Raw genomic sequence first — 20,625 nt, forward strand, 5'->3', positions numbered from 1 at the left:
CTGTAATGTCCACACCCACTGGCTTCCTCTTGGAACCACCCTTATATTCTCAGCCCAGCCTTCCTACAGTGTGGTTACTCGTGGTCCTGGAGATGTTTCTTGAGGTTCTGCTGCTGCTACTCTCCAGGGTGAGGCAAGGTAAGAGGACTAGGAGCCAGAGGGGACCCGGTGGAAATGGAGGCCAGTGTCCCAGTTCCTTTTTCTTTCCAGATGCTTTGGCTGTGGATTCACAATATCGCCTTGAAGTGCAAGGCTCTGTGACAGTACAGGAAAGATTGTGTGTCTCTGTACCCTGTGCTGTTTTCTACCCTTGGAATTCCCAGAAACAATCTGACCCAGCTGCTTTGCGTCTCTTTGATTTCTCCTCCTGATGCCCACTAGGTCTTCTGATCACTGTCCCTTCTTCCTTGTGAAATACTCTGCTACAGTTGTCAGGTAGCTCCTTTGGAAATGGCCTGCCCCCAAATATTCTAGGTCCTTCTGCCTTCAAAAAAGATTTGTAGGAGACAAGTCCAAAGTGGTGGTAAAAGTTTATTTGAAAAGAATGGGGGAGGGTTAAGGGAATAACTTGCTCTTCAGAGCAAACTTGAGCAAAAGAGAAAGAGAAAGGGGAAAAGGAGCAAAGCTGAAACTAGTCCTCTGTGGGAAATCTGGGGTTGGCTACTAGGAGGAGTTACTTGAGCCAGCCCTTCCTGGTGTCTGGTACTCTTCATGCTGTCCACATTTGGTCGGTGCTGGTGAGGAGTTCTATATACCGGCTCCTAAGAATCAGCTGCCCTGGGAACTTGAAATTGACAGGCCCCACCACTTCTCCAGTCAGCTTTGCAGCACCCTACCTCCTGTATCACTGCCAATTTCTTGTTGTTTGTATTCACCTCCCTTTGCCTGGGCCACATTGGGTCAGTCTCCCTGGTAGTTCTGGCTGTCCCCCAGCTCTGCCCTTAGGATGCTCCCCCAAGTGAACTCAGCAATTTCACTGCTCGGCTCTGAGCGCTGCCTTGGGGGCTTCAATGGGAACTCTGCTCTGAGTTGCATTCAAACATCGTACTGTCGTGCCTGGTGCAGGCCATGTGGTATATTCCTTCCTCTCCGAGGTGGCCTTGAATCAGTGAGCTCTTCCATTCCTATTCTCTCACTAACCCTGGACTTCAGCTCCTTGCCATGTCCCCTTATTCCTCCTCATGTTCTATGGCTCTTCTTCCCAGAGTGTCCTGTGACATCTGTGACCCTTATAGCACAGCCCAGATGTTTGTCCTGGCTTGGAGTGGGACCTGGGGTTCCTTTATTCTCTCAGGCCAACTTCCTGGCTCACTATGTTCCAGCAACTCTGTGATCCATGGTGGGCCCCCAGATCTATGTGCAGGGCCCTCCATTTGCTAGGCTGTCTCAGTACCTCTGCACCACTTCCCCACCTGAGATGCTCACGTGCCATGTGTCCCCATGACCAAGCTCCCTCCTCCCAATCTCCTAGCCTCTTTCCCCCAGGGTTTCCCACACACTTGCCTCCTGGATTTGGGTATCCATGTTTGCAGGAAAGCTAGTCATGTGTCCTAATTCTTTTTGATCAGAAGAGGAGGGATGGCAGGGCTGTCTGCTCTACCTTCTATGATCTCTCTCTGTCTCTGTCTCTGTCTCTGTCTCTCTCTCAGTGCCCTAGTCCCAGTGACCATGAGCAATGGCTCATCCCTGACCATCATTGAGGGTCAGTTCCTGAACCTGGTCTGCGTGGCTGACAGCAACCCCTCGCCCCCTGCATCTCTGAGCTGGTTACAGAAGAGAAAGGGCCTGAGTTCCTCTCAGGTCTCAGCATCTGGGGTCCTGGAGCTGTCCCCTGTAGGGTCTGAGGATGGAGGTGAATTTACCTGCCAAGTTCATCACCCTCTGGGCTCCCAGTGCTTTTCTTTACACCTATTTGTGCAGAGTGAGTAACAGGACATGAGCTGGGTGACAGACTTGCTGGTGTTTAGGATGGGGAGGGACCAAGGCTTCAGAGAAAATGCCATTACCTTCCCTTCTAGAATGCCCATCTTTCTACCTGTGTGCATCTGAGAAGCAGGAGGGCTTCTGTCTCGTGATCCTCCCTCTTGTCACTGTGCTTGCCATGGGAGGCAGCATCGTCCTCACCTATGTCCTCACATGGGCATACTACACCAGGTGAGCATGCTGGCCCTCTTCCGTGTGCCCTGTGACAGGTCTCCTGGTTCAGGATTGGGTTGAGCTGACTTGCCCTGCCTGGTATTGCAATGAACCCAGCTGACACTGAACTGAGACCAGCGTGGATCCTGCAGGCGTGGCAATGCCTGTGGGCCTACAAGCGTGAGTCCTAGCTGATCACTCTCTTTTTGATTCTGGACTGAGCCATGGACATGAAGATCCTCTGGACAGATGTGGGGATGTTCCTGTTTTCCCTGGAAATTGTCAAATCACATCAACAGTGACCTCAAGAACCGGTCCCTGTGTTCCACATCCAGTCCTCAGGCAAGTGCCAGATTTTGGGGACTTCTCCAATTGCTACCCCAAAGTTACCTGCTGAAGCTTTTGTAAATGGGGAGGCGATGAGTGGTTGAGGGCGGGGAAGGGGAAAAATCAAGTTCTCTCACAAGCAGGTACAAATTTTCTCCAATGAATGTGACCCATTATGTATATCTAAAATGTACCAATAAAATCTGATTTTAAAAAAGCAGACAGTTACCTTAAAGGACTGCACTGTTTTTAAGTCAACTGGCAGGTTACAGGATCCTGAGGGAGTGTCTTAATACAGGAGAAAACTAGAGGCGCCATTTCTGTGAATGCTTTTTACTTCCCTATAGATTTTACTGAGTCACTGCCCACTTGAGCCACCAGTGCCTGTGCCTGGACTGAGCAGTCCCTCTTCCCTCTGACTGACCCCAGTGCCCTCTTTCCTGCCCATCACCGGAGCAGCTATTCCATCGTGCCTGCAAGCTGACCAGAGAGATCACTGGGCTGCTTTGTGGTATCCTTTAAGGTGGAAACACAAAATGAATTCTCGAAAGTGCCATTCTAGTTCACTTGCTGATGGAACTCCAACCTCCATGGCATCTTCACAGAAGCCTCAAGATGCCACTGAAAACTCATCTTTTCATCCCAATATATAAAAACCCCTGTTGGGGCAGAAAGCCCCTGGTTGTGCCTTTTCCCTGTGACAGCTATGACTCCTGTGCAGCACTGTTTCAGCTGTGCACTGATGCACATCCAGGTCATCAAAACCCATTCATTCTTCCTCCATCTGGTGTAAGCCAGCTGGACACCAACTAGGTGGTGTCACTGCTAGATGTGCTGTAGTTGTACCAGGCAGTGACACTGAGCCAGGGGCCTTTGCTAGGCTGGATGTGTGACATCTCACTGTTCCTCCATACAGACCTCTCCCCATCACAGTGCCCAAGACTGATGACCCAGCAGCCCAGGGATGCCTGGGCAGGAGCAGGGCTGCTAGGCCTCCCAATCATCTGAGAACATCTCATCTATATTCTGTGGATGTAGTAGTGATGGGCAGAATTCATCCTCAACAGAATAAGATAAAGAATGATAAACACTTTAATCAAACAGTGCTGTGTCTGCATAGGGAACTGTCTGAGGCTGAGCTCGGAGGCTCCTTTCTTACAGCTGTTCACTACGTGTGTCAGGGACAACTTCCTTATCTGTGTGATGGGGAGGCATCATCCCCTAGGTCAGGGGTGTTGGGAGAACAAAGTGGTGACTCAATCACTTTTTTCATCAAGAAGATACAACACCCACCACTTGCAGCTTGAATGGTGCAGGTTGATTTTAGTTCACATGTTTAGTCCGTCCACAGTCCATGGGCTCCAAGGCAGAATGGCACGGTACAGGGAAAACAGTGCTCGTGTCAAGGCAGCCAGGAAGAGGCAAGTGAAGGGAGGACTTGGGGAGGGAGATACCCTTCAGGTGCCCCTCCCCCAGAGACCCATCTCTTTTGCCCAGATCCTGCCTCCTAACAAGAAAGCAACTACACCACATCCATCATTGAATCACTTCCCCATATCCCCTCCTAAGAACATACTTGAGAGCATCTAGAGATAAGCATAACAAATGGGAATGTATCTGGAGGAGGGCAGCACAGTGTCTCCACATTTCCTCCCTTCGAATGGACACTGCATCCTGGGATTGTTCTTGAGGATGGTGAGAACACAAGAAAGACAAGCAGATTTTCCCATGTCCTGAGTGCCTCTATTCGGGTGGACCTGGGCTCCCCCTGAGACATTTGGCATGCTGAACCTCTGGCTGCAGACCTTGGCCCCTGCATTTGCAATCAGGAGCTTCGGTAAAGATATAGATGTCTGCAGAGGCAGGACTCACCCTGCATCTCTGTCTCCGACAGCCCAGCCACCCTAATGTAGAGAACTTCAGGCCAAGATCATGTAAAGTCTGTCCTGGGCAGAGGGAGATGCCCATGGGCAGTGCCCTGACTCCTGCTGGGACACAGTTGGGTTGTTCATACACTGAGGACAGAACTCGTAGCTGCTTGAGGACTGCTGTGTGGTGAGACAGTGAGGTCATTCATGTTCATCACAGCTGCCAAACTCCATACAGTGTCCACTCTGCCTGTTCATTCCTGAGGATTCACTTTCCACTCCAGGACAGGGAGATCCATACCCATCCCTGATTGGTGCTTCCTCCCCCTGGGTCATCTACTCGGAGGCCCTGAGACTGGCAGGCAACTCTATCCTAACCACATGCTGTCTTTCAGAGACCACTTACTCGCTCCCTTTGAGTCTCTTTGCAGGACCCCTGAAGTCACTGTGTACATGTGTGTCACCTGGCTTCTGAATGAATGAATCAGCTTCCTTCATCTCAAGGGACCGACTTGACAATTCCTTCCTCAGAGCCAAATCAGTGCTTTGCCAAGACTGATGAAATAGCTTCCCATACAGACAATGGTGTATGAGGTAAGGTATTTGTGTGACTGGGTGCAATTTACTTGCTCCTTAGTCCATTTGGACCCCTACCAACAGATACATACATACAGAAGAAATTGCACCTCCCAAAATTTTATTTCTTACAGTTCTGGGGATTGGGAAGTCCAAAGCGAGGACATGGGCAGGTTCAATGTTTGGTGAGGGCATGCTTCTCAGAGATGGTGCCTTCCTGTTGTATCTTCATGTGATGTCAAGGCAAGCAAGCTTTCTTTGTCTCTTTTATAAAGGCACCAATTCTATAGATGATAGTGCAGCCTGCATGGTGAAAATACCTCCCACTGAACTCCAGCACCATTTCCATCAGCATCTGGGTTAGGATTTCAACACAGGAATTATGGAGGGACAGTAACATGCGTATTTATGACCCGGCACTCTAGACCTCCAGGTCCACTTTAGAAAATTGGGGAAGTGGTTTGAGAGGGCCTCTCTGCGATCCTGACCAGTAGACTTAAGTTCATCTTTTGTCTATAAGTTTTGGGTAGAATTTCCGAGTCTTTCCTTCCCTTTCTTTTTCTTTTCTTTAATAACTTGTGACTGTGGGAAACAGATATGTCATTGCCCAGCCCTCTGACTCCTAGGATGCTGACAGCATAGAGTGCTGATGAAATAATGGCACCCAGGATGGCCACAGGATGAGATCCCAGCTGAATACAGGGAAGTGGTGACTGAGTGAGTGCACTCACGAGTGTGTGTGTGTGTGTGTGTGTGTGTGTGTGTGTGTGTGTGGTGTGCCTACACACACTAAAGCCTTCAGACTTCCTCCTCAACTCTCATAGTCAACCGTTTCATGCAGACTATGGATTAGGGAACAGGATAATATTGGATGAACAGATCTGTGAGAATGAATGGGAAAATAATCGCATGTTTCTAAATAAACAATCTTGCACAAACTTGTTCAAAGTTACAGTTTTACAGGTGCTATGCTGAGACCATAACTATGGAATATAAGCAAGATAGTAGTGGTCAAACAAGGTCAGGGTCTTCTTGGGGAGGGAGTGGATGTGGCCATAAGGCAGGTAGAACAGGAGATCTCTTGTGTGACACAGGTTTGGAAATCACAGGCAAATGTGTCTATTTATACTGGCAAATTTCCTCAGATGGAACATCTATGCTCAGCACCATGCTGATTTAATTCAGCTAGCATTAAGTTGACCACCAGTTTTTAATCCATAACAACCTTCAAACCTTTAACCTCTGGCTGTCTGGACATGGGAGTAGCTCAGAGACTATGCATCCCACAAGGTTTTGGGTCTGCCTTGTCTGGGACTCTTAGGGTGCAACAATCCTGCCAGCAAGTCTGAAGCCCAGGGAGGCTTGGTCTACATCTCCTAAAAGGCCATGTGTACCTTGTACTTTGCAGAATACTGTTCTCAAAATGCACAAGTTAGTTTACATTTTGTGCCTTCCCATGTGGATGAGAAGTGAGAGAACCACGTATATTATGGTTGCTATGGCAGCTGATGTCACCAGGCTGAATGCTTGAAAGGAGATAGGGCTGAATTCTGACTCCCTGGTTTTGTGGGATTATTAAAGGATTTTAAACTAATTATAGTTTCCGATTTCTAACCTTTGAGGAAAAGTTAGAAGTGGCAATTGAGGGTGGAAGTGTGGAAGGTTGGTTGCTTACACAAACACTGAATTAGGTCATGAGGGTGATCCAAAGTTAATAGATGCCCAGGCTGGGTGGGAGTGTGCAGGTATGCTTGAGAGAAAGAGAGAGAGATCTGGTGTGAAGGTTTTCTGTGGGCACTCGGCTCTCACAATCTGGATTGGAGTTTTTCAGTAGTAGCTGCAATTTAGGCCCACAGACAGACTACCTATGACTTTCACATGTAAATGAAGATGGAACTCAAGGGTGCAGGACAGGTGAGAGGCCTTGATGGACTCAGCAGACCCTGTAGACTCTCTGCTTCGAAGACTGAAGAAGGCAGTCTCCCTTGCGTCTTCCCTGCTAATGTTGTGCTCTCTTGAATCTTTCCGAAGTGTTCTCAGATCTTGTCTCTACATCTCAAGACCTTCCTTGGCACCCCACTGCCTTGGTAAAGTTAAACTCCTTAGTGTGCATATGGTGGCCCTCCCCACTTTCTAGTATAATAATGTGTTGTCCTTTGCAGAGTTTCTTAGCCCTTGTCCCGAGAAATTCATGCTTGGTAGAGGAAACAATGGCCTGCCAGGGCTTAGTTTCTAAGCATGGATCCTTTGGTCTGGGCAGCATCACTGAATCCTGAGGGCTGATCACTCCATCTAGTCTTTGTGACTGAAAATGCTCACCTCAGTATCTTTCCAGGGCTGGAGAGAACTGTGGCAAGAATAGAGTTCATCCACTGAGCTCAGCAGCATCGCTCACAAGGGAAACAGGTGTGTGTGTGTGTGCGCGCGCTTGTGTGTGAGTGTGTGTGTGTGTGTTTCTCTCATTGCAGAGTATTCAGGTACTCCTCAATTTTGATCAGATGTCCCCTTCCAGGTACCTTCTAATCCATTTTTGTGGATAACTACAAGGCAGTAGGTCCATGGTGGTTCCCACAGCACGGCTAAGGAACTGCACGTCCTGTCACCAGGTCAGTCTGAGGAGGTTCACTTGATGTTTGGGCAGCTTGGAGAAGAGACACAGAGTCACGAATGTTTACACAGGCCTTTATTGTCAGTTGTGCAGCTCAGCCTGCACATTCGTGTAGCAGTCTTCAGGCTTCCAGCCCACCTTTGTTGTCCAGAGCCACTCTTAGCTATTTCTGCACCATCTCTGTTGGACTTGGCCATTTAGTCTCCTGTCAGCTCACGTGACAGTCCACACTTATACCACAATATGAAACAGGGATAGGTGCCACTAATGACCTTGATAATGGAAGTTATTTCCACCATCCAGCATCGAACTTTGTTTTATCTGTTAGTATGTAGCTGGGCCCAAGGAGGTGCACTTGTGCTGAAATCTGCTGGTTTGGACTTAATGTTCACCTGCTTCACACATGGAGCCTGAACCAAAGTGTAGCCCTTTTAGGCTTCATGTTTCTTTACTCTGCACTGTGAATGAGCTCTCTGGAAATCCTCTGTCCAACCTTGATGTGCCACAAGGAGGCACAAGTCAGGTAGTTCTAAACTAAATCTGGGCCTTCTTTAATTACTCCCATATTGTACCAGCTCTTTCTAAGAAACTGAGAAACTCAGCCTTTGAACTCAGACCAAGGGAGCTAAGTTGGGCTCACGAACAGGGTAGTGGGTCAACCTGACGGAAGACAGGCACAGTGTCCCTGGCTTTATACTCCTCTCTTTGTATTGTGAGAAATTTCTCACATCTTTGGAAACACCTCACACATTTCTACATAGGAAGCATGGCTGCTCTGTGTCAGGGACAGGCATCACTGGGATAGATGACCTGAGTCTGACCCGGGTGCCCCCTAAATCTCAAATGTGAGAGCCTGCAGCTCTCTTGATAAAATTTGTGGGAAATTTGAGAGTGGGGTGAAGAATTATCTTGCCAAGTCATGGAGTTGAAGAAAATAGTTGCAAAATTGATACATAACAAAGAATTTATAAAGTATTTGTATTGTATAGAAGGGTTCTGTTCTGATAAATTCAGATCTATTTTCTTACTGACTGTCTTAGGTACTTTTATGTTCATCGCTGAGACAAAATACCTGATGCCCAATTTCTTACAAATTTTTGGAGGTTTCAGTCCACACTCAGTTGGCTCCAAGACAGGCGGGCATGGCTGGGCTGCAGTTCATGGCGGCCGCCAACAGCAAGCTCGAACCGGCAAAAAGAGCAAGACACACCTTCTTCCTGCCATTACATCACATCCTGGCTCCACCCCTAAGTGGGTGTAGCACTGACACCATCAATCCAAGCACTATACAATGAACGAATAAAAAATGCAGAATTTAAACTCATGAGGCCTGGGGGACACAAACATAAACTATGACACTGACTGTGGACTCACAGTAAAAATATCCTCTATATATGTGTGTGCTCAATACTCAAAGGGTTCAGACATGGTGACTGATGAGCATAATCCAAGCTATTTAGAAGGCTGGGCCAGGAAGATGGCAAGTTCAAAATCAGCCTGGGAAAATTAACAAGACACTGTCTGAAGATAAAATGAATTTAAAAGTTGTCTAGGTTTTGCTCTGTGGTAGACTTCCCCTGATTTTATTTCTTATCAAAGACAAAATGTAGTAGGGCAAATTGGTAACAATACAATACTCTCAGAATAAAAAGGACTGGTGATGGAACTCAGTGTGAAGGTCATGGGTTCGATCCCCAATGCCCCTTTCACCCTGAAAAATGAATGACACCAGAAAACCTCAATAAGAAAGCAATAGAATATAAAAAGATGAGTTTGATACTCACTTCTGGACACAAGAGTAACATACATAGTGTGTCACTCATTCAAGAAGTGCAAAATGCCAGGTGTGGTGGCACTTGTCTGTGATCCCAGTCCTTGGAGACACAGGCAAGAAAGAGACCATGATTAGAGGCAAGTCAGGGTTACATGATGAGTTCAAGGTCAGCCTGCACTGCATAGAGACACTACCAAAAACAAAATAAGTAACAACCATGGCCACAGTGAGCTCACATGAAAGAAAACAGCTAGAATCAAGGAGACCAGGCATGTTGAGTATTGGAGAAGTTGTGGAAAAACTGAAAATCATGGACTCTCCTGGTGACAATGTAAAATTCTACAGGCACATTGGTGGACAATGCTGCCAGTTTCTGCAGAACATGCCTATTCTGTGGCTTTTCAGGTGCATTCCTAAGTGTGTCCCTGGGAGAATGGAGAGCACGGGTCTGCATAGATGTTTGTGCGTGGATATTTCAGCAACATAGGCTGCTCCAACCAGAAACAACCTGGACGTCCAAAGCCAGGTAAAACTGCATGTACCCCTCCCTGGGATGCAACTCAGCAATAATTTTTTAAAAAACGAACAACCTGATGGTACATGCTACCACATTAATGAAGGTTAATTATGCTATTGAATGTGAACAGTGGGGGGGGACCTAGAGCACGTGTGCTAGAGCAAGGTGTTACTGAAAGCTGCAAAAAATTCATCGTCACTGGCCTAGAAGAAAAGCCCATACTGTGTGATTCACCTTGTATTAGGAAATATAGTTTAGGAAACAATGTAACTCACTGTGACATGAAATCATGTATGGGGAAACAGAAAGATGGGAGTTCTAGCTTCATGAGAGAATCGGGAAGTGAAAGCGGTCTTTGTTCTCTTGATTATAGTGATGGCTTTCTGGGTGTGTACATTTCAAAACAGAACTGAATCCTCTTCATTCTCCTTTCACGCCTGTCCCCACACCCTTCTTCTTCATTTTCCTCCCTCCCATGAAGTGTCTCCTTTCTCTGCCTCTCCCTCTGACAAGGAGAAACTTTTGCTGCTCAGTCTCGTGATAGGTGACTGTACCTGGAAGCATGATTTGGTGAGCTGGTTTCCACTTCTACCCACAGTGAGCTGAAAGTAGAATCTGCCATCTCATTGAGAATCATACACAAGAGTTAAAGCATCATATTACATGAATCCCTGTAAGATAGCCATCTTTGTAAGAGTACAGCTAGGGGCTGGGGATTTAGCTCACCGGCATAAGCACCTGCCTTGCAAGCAGGCAGTCGTGAGTTCGATCCCTGGTACCGGTAGAAACGAAAAAGACAAAAAAAAAAAAAAAAAAAAAAAGAGTACAGCTAATAATAGCTGAATATTGGAAGCACCTATATGTCCATCAACAAATGAATGGAGAAAATACGATATTTACACACAATAAAGTACTACTTTGCCACAAAGAATGATAAACCAGTGATCCACAGGAAAATGGGTGTACCCTGGTGCTATAATGTTAAGAGAAATAAATCAGACACTAGGTTAAATAGCAGTAGTTTCTTTTAATTAGAAACTTAAAGAAAAAAATAAAGACCAAAATAAAAGATAGACAGGAAGTAGGGAGATAGATCATTCTCAAAGGGAACGGGAGCTCAAAAGATGAGGGAGAAAGAGGAAAAGGGAATGGAAAAGGAATTAAAATATGTTAGGTACATGTGCACTTCATGCATAGGCTATAAACAGTATGTATTACAAACATGTATATGAAAAGGTAGGCAATCAGGAGATGGGTGTAATAGGCAAGGAAAGGGAAGGGAGAGTCCAAAGGAATGACAGTATATTATGGACATATAGCTACTCCTCACAAGGAATGTGAAAATTCTGTACTACAAACATAGACCAATTAAAAAGGGATTGAAAGCATCCACAAAAAGTATGCAAACTGCTACACAATCACATGCTTAACACTCATTTGTTGAAATCTGAACCTTCTGTGCTGGAAAACTTGGCTCTCTAAATGTGGAATAATAAAACTAGACATAGGTTTATCACTATGCACTAAAGTCAAAATGGATCAAAGATTTAAATACTAAAACAGAAACACTAAATCTCCTGGAAGACAAAGTAGGTAGAAGTCTTGAAGATATAGATGTAGAGAGAGAGTTCATAGATAAAACTCAGACGCCATGTGAAACACTTCAGATCAACAACTGGGACCTCATCTTATTAAAAAATGTTTGCACATCAAAAGAAATCATCAACAGAGTGAAAAACAATCCACATAGTGGAAAGATATTTTAGGCAACTGTCCCTCAAAGGATTTATATCTAGAACAAAAACTCTGAAAAAAAGTAGACCCTCTCAAATGCAAAGATCCATTCCAAAGATGGGAATCTGAGCTGAATATACACTTCACAGAGGCAGAAATACAAATGGCAAATAAATATAATAAAAAGTGTTCAACATCATTGGTCATTCGAGAAATCCAAATTAAAGTAACACTGAAATTCTCTCTCACATCAGAAAGAATGATTATCATAAAGAAATCAGCCAATAACAAATACTGGTGGGGCTGTGTGGAAAAAGGATTGATTCTCCACTGTTGGTTGGAGTGGGAACTGGTGCAACCCACTGTGGAGATCAGTATGGAGATAACTCAAAAAGCTAGGATTAAGCATCTTCTCTGACCCAGCTAGTCCCCTTCTGGGTATCTTCTCAGAAGAATTAAAAATATCATACCACAGCAATACATTTGCACACATGTTTATAGTAGCACAATTTTTAAAACTACATCTTGGAAACAACCCAAATGCCACGATCCAAATGAGGAGTGGATAAAAAAGATTGTATGAGGGGCTGGGGATTTAGCTCAGCGGCATAAGTGCCTGCCTTGCAAGCAGGCAGTCATGAGTTCGATCCCTGGTACCGATAAAAAAAGGGAAAAGGAAAAAGAAAAAAAAAAAAGATTGTACGAGGGGCTGGGGATTTAGCTCAGTGGCATAAGCACCTGCCTTGCAAGCAGGTGATCATGAGTTCGATCCCCGGTACCGATAAAAAGAAAAAAAAAAGTGTAAAAAAAAAAAAAAGATTGTCTAATACATATATATTAGAGTACTATTCAGCCATAAAGAATCATAAACTGGAGACTTTTATAGGTAAATGTATACTTGAGACCATCCTCCTAAGTGAAATGTCAGATTTGCATGTGTAAACATAATATTGTCTCCCTAGTGTGAGAAAATGAAAGAGTAAATAAGGTATAAACTATATAATAAATGCTGTAAAATGGGAAGAAATGTCCAAAAGGAAAAGGGAACTGGGATGGGAAAAATGGAAAGGAAGGAAGAGAATAGGTAATCTAGGTGGAAGCATGTTTTTTAAAATCTAAATTAAACTTTGATCAAATGATCCAAAATTGTAAAAGATAGATTGCTGAACTCAAAAAAAGGCCAGCTGGATATGACAAACAGACAAAGAAAGACAGAGAAACAAGTACACAGATTAAGAAACTGGACAGACATCTTTACAAAATCAAAGTGCAGGGTCGGGGATTTTGCTCAGTGGTATATAGGCCTGCCTGGCAAATGTGAGGTTGTGAGTTCGATTCCCAGTACCAAAACAAAACAAACAACAACAACAACAAAAAACCACAAAAAACAAAAAACCCCACAAAAACTCAAAGTGCACACACACTTTGACCAAACTGAATTATAATAACTTTTTACAATTTTAGAAGCTATAAGTATAAACACACAGTCAGATTTTGTTGTACATAAATTAGCAGAGATCTCCTGCAAGAGGAATTTGGAAGGGACAACATTTTATCTATAATTAATATATGTTTTTGTATTTTATGATTACTAGTAACTTTTGTATTTCCTTCTTTTATATAACTTTTAGTTTGGTTATTTCTATACATTCATTCACTTACTCAGACCTTTGATTCCTCTTTTTGGTTACCATCTCCTGGATATCTTGGGTTAATTCTTTTAACTGGCCCCAGGTCAGGTCTAACCCCATCCTTTTGTATTGGTTGTTGCGTGGTCTTTGAGGCATCACTGTCATAGGACTAAGCATCAGCTTCTTGAGAGGTGAAATCAACTCCTTCTCTGGGTTTGGGTCAATGATATAGTCAGACAAGAAGTTCTGGTACCCAGATAGGCCATTCAGCATTTTTTTTTTTTGCAAAAACACAAGTTTATCCTTTACTCAAACTAGCACTGGATCGGGTGCTCTTATTGTCCACCATGAAGATCTCTCTAAAGGACTCCTTTTAGTTTTTTTTTTTTTTCTTTTTACCTGATTGAATTGCCTTTCTGCTGTGGTAGTTTCATCTTTATTGGACTTTTAAAAGTTAATAGTATGTACTGTCAAGTGAAATCTATTATGAGGTGTAAATTTTTTAGGTAAAATTCCACTTTTTGTTTTTGTAGTTGAATTGAGCATACAGTGAATATGTTTAACAATTTTTAGACCTTCAGGATTATAAGGAATTTCTGTGGTAAGAGCCTTAAGTGCAGAGAAAAACTGAATATTGCATTCGGGCTCCCAGGGCTCTGTCTTGCCATTTGTTGTTCCTATCTTGGGCTGTGGCTCCACTCTTGACTATGGGTGTGGCTAGCTGGTGGCTCCACTTGCTGGAGGGCAGCACCAAAATCTAGGGCCATTGCAGGGATGCCTGCAGCCACTGTAGCAGCTGACTGGCCCAGAGGCTGGGCGTGCTGGTTGTGCTCACACTTTGGCCTGGAGGCCCTGCTGCTGTTGGGTGTCTGAGCACAGGGGTCACCACTGCAGCATAAACTTTCAGTGCATGGAGCATAGACACAGGTGGTGAGGACAGCCAGGGTGGCTTAGTGCATTAGAGCAGTGTCCTGCATTCCCAGCCTGAAGGTTGAAGTGCTGCCAGCAGGCTGGCTATTTGAAGGCTCAGCAGCCCCAGTGGAGTTCACACCACAGCAGGTACAAGCAGGGCCAGCCAGGCTTTTGTCCCTCAGCCTGCAGTGCAAGTTCCTGGAAGCCTCCTGCTTCACCAAGCCAAGCATTGCTGGCCACCCCAGGGCAGCTCTCTGTGCCCTACACTATTTATTTGCATTCTTAAAGGTTCGTCATTGAATCACTAACCTGCTAGCCTCTTATACTTCTCACTAGTTTATAGTAAGTGTGCTGTAAAATCCTGAGATGGTTTACACTGACCCTGTTGTCAGGGTCAAATCAAAGGATGTCTCACCCATTGAAGGAATTTCCTCCAAGCCCTTGTGGCTGTATTTTTAAATTGGTTATCTATGTATAATTCAAAAGTGAGTTGATGGTGGCAGCAAAGGCACCTTCTCTGATTAACATATCTTTTGTAGTGGCTCTGTTGACAGTAGCATTGTTTCTGGCTTGATCTGTGTACAACTTAAAAAATTTTCCACAACAAATAATGTCCCAGACTTAAATATATTTTAGCTTTTGCTTTTCAATCGTTTGGGACCATAATATGTTGTCCTGGGAGCTTTATGAAACCCAAGGTAAATAGGGCTGCAGGGTCCTAGGTGGCAGTAGCTTGTTTTAATTCTTTTAAGGACTTAAAAGGTCACTTCATGCTGATGCATAACCCATCCTTGACTACTGGGAACTTGAAATTCAGTGACCTGGTAGATATGTTGAAAACTCCCATGTATTCTCCCGCCTATCTGACTTCTCTTAGCCAGTTTGCAAGGGAGAGAGAAGAGGCAAAAATTCCAATCTGTGACTTGGCAAAAGTTCTCTGAGCTGAGAAAGTGGAAATTGTTTCTTGTGGCTCAGTTAAAGTTATGGGATGTTGTAAAATGGAATTTGCTGCAAAAACACTCTTGTAGTGGGGAAGAGTTACATCCTGTCACTCCTTACCTAAGTGAGCAAGTTTAGAGAGCTTAAACTGTATCAGGGTTCCTGTTGCTCTGCTGTCTTTTTCCTGCTTGGGACTTGATTTTAAAATAGTGCTCCCAGCCAATCCTTTGTGGCTATCTCAATGAACTTGCAATCGAGATACTTTCTAATTAAAGTTCACAAAAGAAAAGTAAATAGAGGAATCATGCACACAACACACATACACGCAAATATATATATACACACACACACATCTGTGGTTCTCTCTCTGGCTTCTCTTAAGCCTGTTTGTTTCTTTGATGTCTCTTATGCCTGTTTCTCTGGCTTCTCTTAAGCCTACTGAAATTGAACTCAAGACCTTACAATCCCGAGGCAGGTGCTGTACCACCGAGCTGTATCCCACTCTCTTTTTCTCTCTGTCCATCATTGACCTACTTCTATCTGGCTCTGGTGGACTTATATTTCTCTCTCTGGACCTAGTGGGCCTGTTTCTTTCTTTAGCCCCAGTGGACCTGCATCTTTATGATACAAGTTTAACACCTGGTAATGTCAATACTGATTCACTCCAATGACGAATATTGACCACTACCAATGCACCTCTCCCCATTATGCACACAGACTGAGAAGAGTCCCCTGCCCACTATTTTCAAACTCAGGTCCCTGTATGGGTGCCATATGCTGCGACCTGTGGGGCATTGGATGTTCCTGGGAGGAAAGACTGTGAGAGGATGGGAAAAGAAAGAAAACAGGAACGCTGAGGCCAAAGGAGCCCTCTCTCTCCTGATGGGAGGAAAGGAACTGTCCTCTCACTGTAGGGACATTTACTTACATTAAGCAACTTAATGCCACCTGACATCCCACTGCCTAGTAATCTGCCTGTATGACAAACTAAGGGCTTGACTTTTGGGGCCTGGAGTCTCTTGTTTTTGGGCTCTACATGGGTGGTCTTTGTACTCTCACTCACCTTGCCTTACACCCACAGGTGTGATCAAACTTCAGTGTCAGCTGCTCCCAACAGCTTTGTAGTTTGCTGAGGATCATCAGTATGGTGGGAAAGAGGTACGAGGAATGCAGAAGAAAAGAGTCCAGAAATTCTCCATTTCAGGGTCACATGTGGAATTCATGGCTCCCCAAGTCCTTACCAAGTGTACTCTGCTCATTGTACTTTGAAAACTCACGTTGGCCTCAATAAGAGCGAGAGCCCCACCCACTCATGGTCCATGCCTTCCCCATCATGACCACATACCCAGTGCATTGTGTCAGGAGACTCATCTACCAAATGTAGCTGCCCTTCAAGGAAGCCACTGTGCCTGTCCCTTTTTCCCCTTTGCTGGAAACCACAAGGCATAACTTGATTGTTCACTCCTCCACTCCTAAGTGAGTAAAATTTCTCCTTCATCCCATGGGGTAGACTCAGTGGCTTTCTTTCCTAGCCCATGGCAACTTGGGTGATCAAAACTCATAAGGTGACTCCCCAGGTAAACAGTGGCACCCGAGGTTCACCGCCTGTGTGAACTGGGGGTTTACTGCTATCTTACTCCTTCTGCCCTGCTGGCACAAGTTCAGTAATGATAAATCTTACAAAGAACAGAAATTTAGTTCTTACAGTTCAGGAGGCCTGTGTCCTCCTGATGATGGCAAAAGCCAATGAACTTCTTTGCATCTGTTTTTTTTTTTTTTTTTTTTCCATTTGATACCGGGGACCAGAATTACAACCTCCTGCTTGCCAGGCAGGCACTTGTGCCAACTGAGCTAAATCCCCAGTTCCTGCATCTCTTGTGTAAAGCCACTAACCCTATTCACGAGGGCTCTGATCCCATGACCTAGTCAGCTCCCTAAACAGTTGTCTATAGGGATTGGAATTTAAATATATCAATCTTAGAGGAAAACTATTTGTGTCATAGCACTTGACATTATAGATATGTTCTTAAAATTTGGGAAGTAGGGCTAGATGGCTTCCCTGTTATCCTGACCTAGGAGCCTTAATTTACTTAAAAAAAAAACCTTTGTGGTTTCCCCCATATTTCCCCTTCCCAGTCTTCGCCTTGCTTCACTTCCTGGAGATACCAGGACTCAGATGAGCCAGTCCTTAGCCCTGTATTTACAGGGCTAATACAGGCATAGTGAACTGTATTTATAGGAGAGTTTTCAGGTGGGGTCTTGGAGGATTACAGGATGAAAAACCAGGTGCATGTTCAGGGAGTGGTGGTGATTTGTATGGTGTGTGTGTGGGAGGGATGGCTACACACACTTAAACACTAATGTTCCATTCTCAGTTGTTACAACTGCCTCTGCTCTTATTCATGGGTGATGGTGCTGGGACTGGGTTAATATGGGATGGACACAGCTAGGCACTGAGTGAAGTCAGCAGACTCTAATTTTCCATGTACACAGTCTTTAGACAAAAAAGTGCATAGCCATGATGTTCAAGGTGGCATGCCCAGCTGTAAAACTGCAAAACAAGAAAGGACACAATCAGCATTAAAGTGAAGTTAGGGACTTCCCCAAGGAGGGGGTGGCCTGTGGCAGCAGGAAGGGGAACAGGTGCATGGTCCTAGAGTGACCGCTGGCCTGTTTCATCAAGGGAATTCATTATCTTGTACAGAAGGGAGTGTCTCCCAAGCCCTCTTCTATGTATGTCACTTATCCCCCTCCCAACTGTGTTCTAAGAAATACCAACAGGAATCTTAGGATGTTCTAACTCTCAGATTTTCCACCACTGTTTTCAGTTCCTGCTACACAATTCAAATGATCTAATGGTGAATTCAGGTGTATGTTCTTATGGGTGAAATCCTGGCCATCCTTCATGGTAGACACCTCAAGGCTGATGCTATTTGTGCCTCAAATTCTCTTCAGCTGGGACCCTGGGGGAGGGGGAGGACCCCCTGTAAGCAGAGCTGAGTAGGCTGGTCAACCTATCAGGACCTGTAGTAATGGGTCTGAGAGAGAGAGAAGTGCCATAAAGAAAGCCACCCTGGCTGGCTGGAGGTGTAGTTTAGAGATCAGCACTTGCCTAGTCCACAGGGATTGAGGTCCTGGGTTCCATGACAAGTATGAACTTTGTAATCATGCCACAAAGAGAGGAGTTTGACCCCTTTCAAAAATCTGCCAAGATTTTTGACTTCCTTTTGACTTCCTTCCCTACAAGTTCCACTGATGTTTCTCAGCTTGTGAGCCTCCTGTGAGTAGAGTTAAACTCCGTATTTCAGTGTGTTAAAACATACAGAATGCTAACACCCCCATACCACAGTGAGTCTTCTGCTCAGGATTCCTGAGACAAAACCTCCAGTGTGGGCAAGTATCCCTGTGCTCTGTCTGTGGCCCACACTGATGTCACCCTCTTCACTGGCTTCATTTCTCCCTGCCCCTTTCAGCAACACTAGTCTGTACTCTGAAGCACCCTTGGAACATGGAGCCCTCTGTCCAGAGTACTGATACCTGTCACGGAGCCAACAGCCAGCCCTCAGTACTCATGTGCTGAGACTAGGTAGCACACCATCTCAGTCCTCACGTCCTGAGGTCCCACTTAGCACCCTCTTGCCACTCCTAGTCCTGTGTGTGTGTGTGTATGTGTGTGTGTGTGTGTGTGTGTGTGTGTGTGTGCCTGCGTGTTTCATATCCTGAGAGAGGAACCCTGGCAGAAGACCAGGTTTGCAAACCCACAGAGTCTCATAGGCCATGGGGTGGAGTTTTAAGTACCCTCGGGGGGTTATCAGAGCCACGGAAGGGTAAGGAGCAGGGAGGAATGTGATCTGACAGGGGTTTAAAGATTTCAGATGCTAAGTGGGGAAGACAGTGGAGAGCAAAAGCAGAAAGGAGGCCAGCGTGCAGGCTGCAGAAGCGGCAGGAAAGAGATGACATAGACTGCACAGGAACGGGGCTCAGGAGGTGTCTGGGATGAGGGAACCGTTAATATGCGCAAACAGGACACAGATGCAGAGTGCTCTCCGGAGCCGGCCATGATCTAAGGACAGACAGCGCCTCCACAGACGTGGCTCCATCAGGACAGAGGTTCTAGAGCAGGTGTGGTAGCTAAGGACATACCACCTGAGGTATGAGGTCAGGGCCAGGCGGGTATTCTTACCCCGAAAAGGGAAAGCGGAGTGGCCTGGCAAGAGACGGACAGATACTTGTGGGATGAAGGCATTGGAAATCACGGAGATAAGTGTCCCCTTCCGGAGATATCTTCAACCCTCCCACGGCGTCGGTACACAGAGCACGGCTCGCACAGCGACCAGCTACCAGCATACGGCGGACTCACCTGGGAGAATCACAGCTCAAAATGTCCTAATTTACAACCACAAGGAATCCAGACACTGACTCTAAGACTACGACTCCCACAAGGCATTGGGGCTGCCTAGCCTACGACTCCCAGAATGCAACAGCTTCTCCAGAGCGACTGTAGCTCTGAGTTCCCTTGGCCTAGCAACTCACACATTCCAGGTTTGGTTTTGAGAGGTTTCTAAGATGTTAAGGCAGTTTAGTGTCACCAAGCTGAATCCCTCAGAGGCTCAGTTGCAGCGTGCTGATTTCCTATTTTTGTGGGATTAATGTAGACAAATAGAATGTGATTTCTGCCCTTTAAGGTGGGGTTGCGTTAGCGAGTGAAGGGATTTGACTCAGGGCAGACGCCCTGCTGCAGGGTGGTAGCAGTGTGCTCAGGCAGGTAGTCTTGGGACAGGGAGCTTGGTGGGGTGAAGGGATTCTGTGTGCGTGTCAGCTGTCAGCGATTTGGGGTGTGGCTTTTCTGCACAGGTCTTGGTTCTGGGTAATGAGTGCAAGTGAGGTCCACTGCGCAGGCCTATGTACGCGAGTGAGGCTACTGCACGATCCCTGCACTTATAAAGTGGGGACCAAGTGGGGATCAAGATGGCTGAGAGGCGAGATCGTCTTCGTTTATCAGTGACCCTGTAGACCCAGACATCCAAGAGGAAAAAACCAAAGATTTCTTTGACATCGCTTCCTCCAATGCCCCCATGCCCAACCCCTAACCTCAGTCTTTTCCATAGTGTTCCCAGATCTAACATTGTCTTTGCCCTTTGGAAGGTCTTTCATGGCTTCCCAGTGCTTTCAGGGTAAAGTCAAACCTCTCAGTGTGCACTGGAAGCCCTGCCCCCCTTTCCGTCCTCAACATTTTGCCCTTTGTAGGGCCGTGTAGACGCCCTCCTGAGCGGTTACTGTCTGGCAGGAGATACCACGGTGTGGTGAATCCTTACTGGGTCTCTGTGTCTCTCCCTGACCACAGAAGCTTTGGTCTCTGCAGCAACACATGTTTGAAACTGCACCCTGCATCTGCTCCTTGTCATAACACGTTTTATGGTATCTACCCATGGCTAGAAACTCCTCTAGAAAAACTGGTATGTGGGAGCTCATACACTGCAGCTCAGCATCATCTGATATAGAGGAAACGTGTGTGTGTGTGTGTGTGTGTGTGTGTGTGTGTATCTTTGTCCCTGCAATGTCCTCATGCTGTCCTTGTTTTGGCCCGGGTCCAGCTCCCAACT

The 20,625-nt window shown here is 45.7% G+C and overlaps 1 protein-coding gene and 1 long non-coding RNA gene across 7 annotated transcripts in view; both read left to right on the forward strand.

The window, feature by feature from the left end:
- LOC106026673 (sialic acid-binding Ig-like lectin 14) lies at positions 1–2,683 on the forward strand. Of its 3 annotated transcripts, XM_063253217.1 has the most exons (4): positions 1–138; positions 1,650–1,921; positions 2,019–2,154; positions 2,359–2,683. In XM_063253217.1, exons 2-4 carry the CDS (start codon positions 1,669–1,671, stop codon positions 2,531–2,533), a joined length of 564 nt encoding a protein of 187 aa, XP_063109287.1. In that variant the 5' UTR covers positions 1–138; positions 1,650–1,668; the 3' UTR covers positions 2,534–2,683. The 3 variants fall into 3 exon arrangements, 1 of the variants encoding a protein (XP_063109287.1); XR_010048696.1 differs by lacking the exon at positions 1,650–1,921 and having other exon boundaries at positions 54–138; positions 2,019–2,683; XR_010048697.1 differs by lacking the exons at positions 1,650–1,921; positions 2,019–2,154 and having other exon boundaries at positions 54–138; positions 2,193–2,683.
- Positions 2,684–2,813: 130 nt separating this feature from the next.
- Positions 2,814–20,625, forward strand: part of LOC106026672 (uncharacterized) — a 29,386-nt gene continuing 11,574 nt past the window's right edge. For 2 of the 4 annotated variants that reach the window (XR_010048699.1, XR_010048700.1), the window contains exons 1-5: positions 2,814–4,925; positions 7,243–7,313; positions 7,420–7,513; positions 9,695–9,815; positions 16,104–19,564. This is a non-coding gene — a long non-coding RNA (uncharacterized LOC106026672). The remainder of the gene's footprint in view (positions 4,926–7,242; positions 7,314–7,419; positions 7,514–9,694; positions 9,816–16,103; positions 19,565–20,625) is intronic. The other 2 variants (XR_010048698.1, XR_001200255.3) reach the window with 1 other exon arrangement.

Source organism: Cavia porcellus, unplaced genomic scaffold, assembly GCF_034190915.1.
Source record: "Cavia porcellus strain 051 isolate PalLab524CR breed Dunkin Hartley unplaced genomic scaffold, mCavPor4.1 scaffold_7, whole genome shotgun sequence".
Classification (NCBI taxonomy): domain Eukaryota; kingdom Metazoa; phylum Chordata; class Mammalia; order Rodentia; family Caviidae; genus Cavia; species Cavia porcellus.

What these genes read in the sequence shown, in the direction of transcription:
- LOC106026673 (XM_063253217.1), top strand. Translation starts at nt 1,669, where the DNA reads ATGAGCAATGGCTCATCCCTGACCATCATTGAGGGTCAGTTCCTGAAC. An exon ending in TTTACACCTATTTGTGCAGA is followed by an intron (nt 1,922 to 2,018) that starts GTGAGTAACAGG and finishes CTTCCCTTCTAG; the next exon opens with AATGCCCATCTTTCTACCTG. An exon ending in ACATGGGCATACTACACCAG is followed by an intron (nt 2,155 to 2,358) that starts GTGAGCATGCTG and finishes TTCTGGACTGAG; the next exon opens with CCATGGACATGAAGATCCTC.